This window comes from Vigna unguiculata, chromosome 4, assembly GCF_004118075.2.
Source record: "Vigna unguiculata cultivar IT97K-499-35 chromosome 4, ASM411807v1, whole genome shotgun sequence".
Lineage (NCBI taxonomy): Eukaryota > Viridiplantae > Streptophyta > Magnoliopsida > Fabales > Fabaceae > Vigna > Vigna unguiculata.
Window position 1 is genome coordinate 15,125,667 of NC_040282.1, and position 10,083 is coordinate 15,135,749.

General features: G+C 31.5%; 2 protein-coding genes across 3 annotated transcripts; both read right to left on the bottom strand.

Moving 5' to 3' along the window:
* Nucleotides 1-1,701: 1,701 nt before the first annotated feature.
* On the bottom strand, nucleotides 1,702-2,473 carry LOC114181557 (class I heat shock protein-like). The gene has a single exon (XM_028068037.1). The coding sequence runs from the start codon at nucleotides 2,356-2,358 to the stop codon at nucleotides 1,936-1,938; it is 423 nt and encodes a 140-aa protein (XP_027923838.1). The 5' UTR covers nucleotides 2,359-2,473; the 3' UTR covers nucleotides 1,702-1,935.
* Nucleotides 2,474-6,707: 4,234 nt separating this feature from the next.
* On the bottom strand, nucleotides 6,708-7,605 carry LOC114181558 (NAD-dependent malic enzyme 2, mitochondrial-like). Of its 2 annotated transcripts, XR_003603852.1 has the most exons (5): nucleotides 7,528-7,605; nucleotides 7,349-7,434; nucleotides 7,203-7,257; nucleotides 7,038-7,109; nucleotides 6,708-6,924 (listed from the first exon to the last, which is right to left on the bottom strand). XR_003603852.1 is itself a non-coding variant. In XM_028068038.1 (3 exons), exons 1-3 carry the CDS (start codon nucleotides 7,301-7,303, stop codon nucleotides 6,858-6,860), a joined length of 240 nt encoding a protein of 79 aa, XP_027923839.1. In that variant the 5' UTR covers nucleotides 7,304-7,311; the 3' UTR covers nucleotides 6,708-6,857. The 2 variants fall into 2 exon arrangements, 1 of the variants encoding a protein (XP_027923839.1); XM_028068038.1 differs by lacking the exons at nucleotides 7,349-7,434; nucleotides 7,528-7,605 and having other exon boundaries at nucleotides 7,203-7,311.
* Nucleotides 7,606-10,083: the final 2,478 nt, after the last annotated feature.

The window sequence follows — 10,083 nt, forward strand, 5'->3', positions numbered from 1 at the left end:
CTCACTCAGGCGAGGGAAGTCTCGGCTAAGCGAGAGGATCTGAAGGCCATTGTTCCTGATGCCGAGCTCTTGCCTAGGCGAAAGGAGCTCGCCTGAGTGAGAGTCCCTCTCGCCTGAACGAGGCCTTTCTGCCTAAGCGAGAAGCTGGGCGAGAATGCGGCCTATTTGGTTGTTTCTTGGTTCTGAATTGTTGGCTCTATGTTTGTGTTGATCTTGCTCTTAAACTATGAATTGGGTGATTATGTATGAATGAGATAATCGATAGTTTGTAATGGATGAGTTCAATATGATTTGGGCATGTTACATGTATGGTTGGTTTCATGGATTGAATACGACGAGTTGGGTATGGATTTGATATGAGATATGGAAAGATTCATGGATAAGAAAGGATGACTCTTGACATGGTATCGGTATGAGGTACACTTCTATATTCGTAGTTTAGGAAGGATGAGTTATTATTGATTCAACATGGAATATGAATGAGGAATGGGTACAAAGGTTGGCATGAGATTTAAATGCATGATTAATATTATTTGGTTGTTTGAATATATGTGGTATGTGGTCAGCACGTAAATCCATAAGTCTCAAGGTGAGACTTCCGGGTCGTGCTTTAGTAGTCGGGACGTAATTCCATGACCCCTGTTAGTGGGAGTCCATGGTGGTGTCCCATCTATATAACTTGGGAAGGATTCAAGGTAAGGATTACATCCTGACACTCTAAGGAGTCAGTTAGTCTCACTTAGAGCGGACTGACTCCTGTGGTAAGAGTAGTAGGAGGCCTGAAACTCATTAAGGACTAACCTTGTGCGTGAGGGAAATTGATTCATTGTAACACTTGTAACACATAGCTCGGGGGTGAGCAGCTCAGGAGTGAGCAGAGGTATCCACCACAAGTGCAAGCATCCACTGAATCCGGCCAGGTTATATGTATCCGGATGAGTCGAGTCGAGTCTTAGTGTATTGATTGAAAGGTCATAACATGTTTGGATGATATATGTATATGGGACTGTGAAGGTATATTTGATTGCATGATAAAAATCTTATGGGCTCTAGCTTACCCTTTGCTTGTTTGATTGTTGTGTATGTTGTTCTTCTACCTTTGCGATGATCATCAATTTATTGATGGGAGCATATGCGAGAGGTACTCGTGGTCAACAGGGGAGAGATCAACAGGGGAGAGATGATTCCGTTGCCTAATCTTCTCGGGTTGGACTTCCTGTCCTTCTTGGGGCTTTCTTTAAGGCTACGGCCCATGTACTTGTCCGGCTTTAAATTTCTACTTAATTCTAGTAAACTTGATAATTTGTTTCTTTTTGGGCATCGTGGTGTGTCTTGGGTTGTAAGGAGTTAGGTTTAAGATTCCAGGACTGTGTTGCTACTTTATTCAGTATAACGTTTCTTTAATTATGCTTGTCGATTAAATGGGACGTTACATTATGTGTCTATTTAACAATAATAAATAAATTCCAAGTTATAATTAAAAGAATTGAAATTCAATATATCGATTTATAAATCGATTTATAAATAAAATAAAATTTAAAGATTACTTAAGATAAAATTAAAGCTTATGATATTTCGTTTAAAACAAATTAAAGTTTAGATAGTTGAATAAATTTTTTTTCCACTTTATATTAACTGTTTTTTGTTTTCTAAATAAGTGCATAAAAGATTTCTTGCAATAGCCTATCATTCTATAATAGAGAAAGTAAACATTGAAATTAGAATCATAACTCCAAGAACCTTGGAAGTAAACCATAACACTCTACACGATCATATATATCAAACAAAGTACAAAACACAGCAACGAACAATGTCACAAACATGTAGGCTACATAGCAAAACCCTTTTATTTTCTAATTCAAACATCTTTCTCACACACAACAACAACAACAACAAAGTCTAGTGTTGAATTTGACATGGAAGGTTCCAAAATTCTTAGTTTCCCTCAATTTGAATCACTTTGGTTTGTGGTTTCTTCACCTCGTGCTTAGGAACAGTCACAACAAGCACACCATTCTCCATGCTAGCCCTAACTTCATCCACCTTAGCATTCTCTGGAAGCTTGAACCTCCTTTGAAACTTTCCATGGAAACGTTCAATGTGATGCCACTTGTTGTTCTTATCATCATCATCATCATCAACATGTTTTTTTCTCTCACCACTGATCTGAAGAACCCTTCCTTCATCAACCTCCACCTTCACATCTTCTTTCTTCATCCCTGGAAGATCAGATATGAACACGTGAGCATCATTGGTCTCTTTCCAATCTGTTGGGGTGCTTAGAACAGGACACTTGTTCATCATAGAAAGGAAAGGGTCGTAGGTTTCATCACGGAGAAGTTGATGAATGAGAGACATGGTTATTTGGGTGTTCAACACACACAATTCAGAAAGCAAAAGATGAAAACTTTTGGTAGATTCAATTGGATTTTGATTGGAAGAAACTTGTGGTGTGGTAGGTTTTTATGGAGGGAAAGATCAAAATCTTGAAGGTTCATGGAGTTTCTTTAGGTTTCTTGATGTTCCACCATCTTCTATTGTCCAATTTATGTAAATCTTCTAGTTTCTTCCACCGTGGTCTTGCTCATTCTTTTCCTTTTGGTGTCTATATTATCTTTTTTTTTTATGATATAGCAATGATAGTTCAGCGTAGAAAATGACTTAATTGCAATTTTGTCTATATTATCCTTTTGGAACTTTTAAATTGTATAATTTGAAATTTGAAATTTGAAATATGTTGACTATGTAATCAAGAAATAAAAAATAATTGTTAGGTTATAATTTAAAACAAAAATTAATTATATAATTTAAAAATTAAAAATAATTTTCAAATTATGTAATCTGAAAATAAGTAATATTAAAATTGTAAAATTGAAATATAAAAACAAAAGATTGTAATTAAGCTATAATATATATATATATATATATATATATATATATAAAGATATTTTAGAGATAATTATAAAAATATACTCCTCAATTTTCAACTTTTGTTTTTGTGTTTCTGTTAAATTAAATTACTTATTAAATCTATTACATTAATAAAAATAAATATAAAAAGATTGGAATAACTTATTGAGAGTTGTTCTTAAAGTAATTTGATTTAGTTTTACTCGTATATAAGTAATAATATAAATAATAGAGAAGAAGAAAGAAAAAAGAAAAACCTTTTTTGGTTTGCTTTGAAACAAATTTTGCTCGCTTACTGTATTCGACGCAAGGTTTGGGTTAAGCCTGCACCAATTTAGGCCTCAAACCATTGATAATTAGTATTAACGCAAAAACAAGTTCATATTGGACAAAAACGTAAAAAAAACTCTATGGCATACATGGCAATTGCTTCTTGCACCCACCAATTTTTACATGCACCTCATCACTTTCGGAAATTTCATTTTTGCCTTTGATTGTTTTATATGAAAGTTCTCCTTTGTATAGATAGTGGTGAGTTATTCACAGTAGGTTCCTGTGGGTTTTCTGGGAAGCTTTATTAGAGGCGTATAGTGGGTAAAACATTGAAGGTAAGGTTTTTGGAAATCGGATTTCGGAAAAGTATCATTCCAAAAAACTCAATTAAGAAGATGTGAAAATTTATAATCTAATGCAACTAAAATTAGACAAAAGTGATATTTGAAAAAAAATTATGATCAAAACAATGAGCAATGGTAAGATGAGATGAAATTACAAAATTAAAACAAATATGTACGATAACCCAATTTATTAAAATTAAAATGAAATTAGCTAAAAGTTAAAAATAAAGCATATGTAAAGTGCATATATTTACAATAAAATTATAAAAGTGTATACAAAATAGGTGTAAACAATGTTCTAAGTTTTAACTAAGTGTGGTTGGATGTTCAAATAATACTGAGATTATTTTAGTTAGGAGTGACTAATGTGCAAATATTGTTTTCCTTTATATTTTATAGTGTTAAAGTCTATTATAACCAAATCAAGTTGATTAAGAACTAAAAGTAGTCTGGTGTTATAGATGGATCAAAATAAAAACTTCAAGTGAACATCTTTATTAACTCTTATCTCTTTTTTTTAGATTGTATGTTATTAATGTGTAACAAATTTTAGAAGTAGAGTTGCACTAAAACAAGTTTTTAACAAAGTATTTTTTATTGTGTATTTGTCAAAATTGAGGTTGTATCTAACATTCCTCACCTAATGTTACCTAATGTTACTCTACAGAAAATTGCTTGCATATCTTTTGTCAAGTATAAACCTTGTTAATTAGTGTCTATCAAAATGTTAGAAAAATCTTAACACACAATTTGGTTCTCTATTCTTGTGTTTTGACCTATTTTCCCCACTTTGCATAATCTTAGGTCTACTAGTTGTAACATATAATACATAATTAATCCTATCTCTATAATTTATTGTATCTAAACTTTTCCTTTTTCATCATAATATGCAATAACCATTAGTGTTGTTGATTTCATTGAATTCTCCCTCCCAAATCCCTTTGAGCAATTATCCATAATATTTGGTTTGACAAACAAAAATACCTTCCTAAAATTGTTTAATTTGCAAACCAAGGAACCCATCATTAACATTTCAAAATCCCCTTATTATTAGTGTTGCAAATTCTTGGCAAAAAATGGAATAGTTAAACCAAAAATAATATCATGTACATTAATTTGGACAAGCAACAAATCATTTTTAGATTGGTGAAAAAAGTGGAGCCATTTCTACCTCGTTTACACTTTTTGTCAAGAAGGAAACTATTTATTCTTTCATACCAAGACTTGGGTGCTCGTTTAAACCTTATAGACGACCTTTTTTTTTTTAACGTGCACACATAATTGGGGAATTCAATGTTAGCAAAGCCTGGAGTTTGTTTTGCAAATACTTCTTATTTGATAAATTCATTTAGAAATGTACTTTTCACATCCATTTAAAAAATCATATAACTCAGGAGAGAAACATAAGCACTTAGAAATCTAATGGCTTCCATCAAGCCACAAGTGAACATGTTTCATCACAGTCTATGTCTTCTTCTTGATTGTAACCTTTTAAAACTTACCTTTATTTTTTGTCACCAAGCCATCTTCTAGCTTATTTATGAACACCTATTTTGTTTCAATCAACTATTGAGCATGAGTCACAAGTACAAGCTCCTAAACTTGATTTCTAACTAACATAACTTATCTTCCATAGCTAAGAAGCAATGACATTTGATAATGCTTCTTCAACAAATTTTGGACATTTTCATATAGAAAAATCACGTTCATGCATAAATTATTCTTCTAACTCCTTGTGTTGACTCTTTTTTATATGTTTCTATTGATGTTTTCTATTGACCGCCTCTTGGACTTTTTCACTTCTTAAAAAAAATTCATTGGTTACAGATTTGCATCAACATATTTAGCTTTTCAAATCACATTTTCTGCAATTTCCCCTTTGTAATGTGTACCCTCATCATCTAATGATTTCTTTAACTCAAAGGTGCTACCTTATGCTCCATGGATTCATTAAAGACAACATGTATAAATTCTTAATATGCAATGTCCTTTTATTAGTTTGTATTGCATGTTTAATAATGCATAATCTAAGAATATTGCTTCATCAACTTTAGAATCAAATTTATCAATATTCTCTTTTCCATTTTTTAGTACAAAAAATTTGAAGCCAAAGAACCCCATACGAGATATGTTTAATTTTCAACCTTTGAAAAGTTATATTGCAAATGACATCAATGGTCTCATGGCGGCAACTAATGGATCAAGTGATTATCAAATCATGGTGCTAGGTTTTTAATCTCTTAAGTATATTGAGTTGCATCATGACTATAAACTATAGTTTTCAGCTTAGTGAAAAACGCTCAATCCAACAAGCTCATATGGAATAAGTTTAGGAATTGGTCTTATCAAAACATAGTTAATCATACAACAAGATGTATTTATAGTATAAGCTCAATAATTACTTTGGTAAGCCGCACTAACACTACAAAAAAAAAGCTAAATTGCGGAGGTTTTATTTTCGTTTAGCGGGGGTTTTTACCCTCCACAAAATAATTTGCAGGGGTTTTTCAAACCTCCGCAGATAGGTTCCCCACAAGTTATTTGTGGAGGTTTTCTACAACCCCTGGTACCAGATTTATATTGTGGAAGTTTTTTAATAGAGAGTTATAACCTCTCTTATTCATGACTATTATTTTGTGGAGGTTTAAAACCTCCTTTATTTCCACAAACCTATTTGATTCCAAAACTCTTGTTTTTCATTTTTTTGTGGGGGTTAATACCCTCCTCAATTTGAGGATTATACTGTAAAAGTTTTAACCTGTTTCGTTTGTATTATTTAATTTGTGGATTTATTACTGTATTTTTCTTGCATTATTCAAATATCATAAAAAACAATATTTTGTTTGTAATTAGAATTTCCTATTATACTTGACAATGTATGTCACCATTTGAGGTACTTATATTTTTATATCAACAATATTTTTTTGTAAACTTCAATCAAATACTTCAACCAAAGTGCTCAAATATATATCATTAGAACTTTTGATTCTCAAAATCAACATATTAACATAAAAGCAATTTAAATTGAAACAATTACAACTTAATCCATACTTAGTCAAAGTTCATAATACACTAAAATAGTTTCATCCTAAAAAACATCATCAACACCCTAAATGTTGCTACCACTAGATGATCCTCTTGTACCCATAGAAGATTCAGGCTCATTTGCATCACCGACATCTGATCCTTGATAACAACATTCACCAGATCACAGTTTTAAGTTATAAAATTTTTACAGTATCATTTGTTTTGGTTATTACAAAAGGCAACAGAGAAAGCAAAGTCAGAAGAAAATGAAATGCGAAAGATATCAAGAGAAAATAAGGAATATCACCTGTCAGCAGATGGGTATAAAATTCCGTTTGAGATATCTTCCTCAGCCATGTATGAAGCAAGGCTGTAAGGTTATCAGTATGTCAATAATTTATTTAAAACAAGTATCCACGGGTGCTAGCACCAGTAGCTTTTGGTTAACAAAAAAAGAAAAAAATTTACAAATTAAAATCATACCATTCAACAGCTGCTTGCAACATTCCATCTGTTATAAGGTGAGAACTTGACAAAAGAGTTCCCAAACCAATTCTGAAATGAAATGGTTAAATTAGAAGTTACACCTATAATTCAACTGATAGGTATAATGCACGAAAATATACAAGCCAAGAAGATCTACCCTACCCAGGGAATAGGTACATGTTGTTTGCTTGATTTACATGGCCCACTTTTCCGTTACCTGTACAAGATTTAAACCAATAAATTATGCAACACTCGAGAAACATCTGAACTATACTAGTTACATTTAAATCAAAGAAAGTAGTAATTACCAAGATCTACATTTTCGAGAGGGTTCCACTGGCAAACACTATATTTTCCCTAGCATGCTTGAAAGCATCAATAGCAGTGCACTCAGCTGTCCACATAATACATGGAAAAAAAAGTCAATGAAAACACATAGACATTATTAAGGAATTATGAGTGCTTAATGAGCCTTGTACAAACAAACCATTCATGGTGGGGTTAGACATGGCAAAGATAGCAGGTTCTGTTGAAACAGATTCTCTCATTGCCTTAAGCACCTGAGTCGAATGTTATATTTATTAGTCTAAATTTCTTCTTATCCTTATCTTTTGCTCTAGCTCATTTATTTCTATGTTGGTTAGGTGGTCCATCCAATTCATGACCAATGCTTTTACCTGACTTTGGAACACAAGAAGAATCTAAAGAAGGAGTTTGGTTAGTATTAATATTTGCAAATTGCTTGCTCAAAGAATGTCGTTATGTACTAACATGAATCTTAATTTCCTAAGTGTAGAACCTTGGACTTTTGAGCAACAACTTGGGGAGGTAGTATTTATTCCTGCGGGATGTGCACACCAAGTCAGGAATCTTAAGGTGAAACGTGTTTTGACTCATTGAGTTAACTCATATTGTCGGCATTTATGATTGTATTTATAACATCAAGTTCCATATCATAAACCTTGCAGTCATGCACAAAAGTTGTTGTAGAATTTGTGTCCCCAAAAAATAGTCATATGTGTCTACATTTAACTGAAGAGTTTCGTCGTCTTCCCAAGAATCACAAGGCTAGAGAAGATAAACTTGAGGTGAGATTAATTTGCTTTCATCATGTTTTCTTAATTTTTTGGTTTTCCATTTTTCCTTTTCATTTGAAAATTAAAGTTTGAACAAATCAAATTGAAGAGAAGGTAAATGTTGGTCAACCCTATAATATGTTTGTTTTTTATGTTTTCATTTTTTTTATGAAACAAATACAGAAAATGATAGTCTATGTTGTTGACAGTGCTATCAAAGAATTAGAAACTTTACGTTCCTGATTGAATCCGATGGAAGTATGCTCACATGCTGATTTTTTTTATTGACAAATGTTAAATGTTAGTTTTTGTTAGCGGAAAACTACAACTGAGGAAGTAGAACACTCTGTAAATGTGGATATTGCTTCAAAAGTTTCTCTTGATCCTATTGCAAGAATACCTCCCAGAACAGGCAAATCAAAGACAAAAATAAAAAACAAATGTTCCTCTTTACATAATGTTGTTATTCAAGGATTGGATTGACAAATAAGAATCAAATTCCTATCAGAGCGATACCACTTAGGTTTTACATCCACTTTTGTTTATTCTCTAACATGAACATCATTTATTCCACTTTTGTTTATGACTTATCTAAAACTGAATCATTTGCATTCCTTTGGTTTTTTGTTTATTCCAATGACTATATGTAGAAAGAGAGACTGGTATCTCATCAGCTGTGTAATAGTATTAGCGTGGTCCTGGTCAATCTTCATTGAACTTTTGTGGATTAAGTTTCTTCGACACTAGAAGACACAATATTGGTGTTGGTTTACTTGGCTGGAGTGATGGCGCTTTGTCCCATGCTGATTCTAGAAGAATGTATTCATGGTGGTGGGGGACATTAGCCCCAAGAACTCGAAATGGCTCTAGTAGAATCTGACTGGTAATTTCTAGTTTTGGAAGTACTTTTGTTTAAGATGTTGACATAGTTGTTATTCATCACCTAACACCTTGATGGTTAGAGATTAAATTGCACCTATCTCTTGTTTTCTCATGTATAAGAGAAAGAAATACTTCTGTAAAACTTGAAACAAAATTTAATTGAACACGATTCTTCTCCTTCATTCTTTTTAATTCTAGTTACAGTATTTGTTTAATAATAGATAATTGTTGGTGCTGATATAAATTTGGCTTCTAAATATTTATTGGACTGGCTACAAAGTGTTCTAGTTTATCATTTGTTCTTGTTAATTTATATTAAATGTTATTTTTAGTTATGTTGGTATTTCTTATTTCTAAATATATAAATTAGTAACAAATTTAAAATGTTATAAAAAGGCAATTCGTAACATTTTTTAATTGTTACTAAAAAAGGGAATTGGTAACATTCATTTAAATGTTAGAAAATATATAAATAACATTTTGTTTAAGTGTTAGTAGATGTATAGGTAACATTTGTCAAGTGTTAAAAAAAATTTAAATTGGCAACATTTGTCTAATGTTACTAAAAATGTTAATTAGTAACATTTTTAAAAATGATACTAATAATACATAAAAATGTTACTAAAACATTTTGGTAACATGTACTATACATAATATGTGTTTAAATGTTACCTTTGTAAATGGTAACATTTTTTTAGGTTTTAGTAACATTTTTTAAATGTAATTAGAACTAATATATGTAGTAGTGTGAGTAATCAGATATTAGCTAGTGGTAGTTTTGAAGTAGTTTGTAATGATGATATCTTAATGAATGAATTATTACTAGTAATAATTGATTAATTACTCAAGATAATAAATTATTGTATACAATAATCTATTAATATGTTAATAAATCATTTTAAACAATTTTTGAAAGACAAAACTTTTTTAAAAGATGATGATAACTTACTGTTATTAATAATTCACATCCACGATCACACACAATTAGTCATAAAAGCTTAAAAATATGCGATATAATGTGTAATACTTCATTGTCAAAATCTCCACTTTGTGAGTCTTAATAAACACTTTCAACCTCCCTTGTA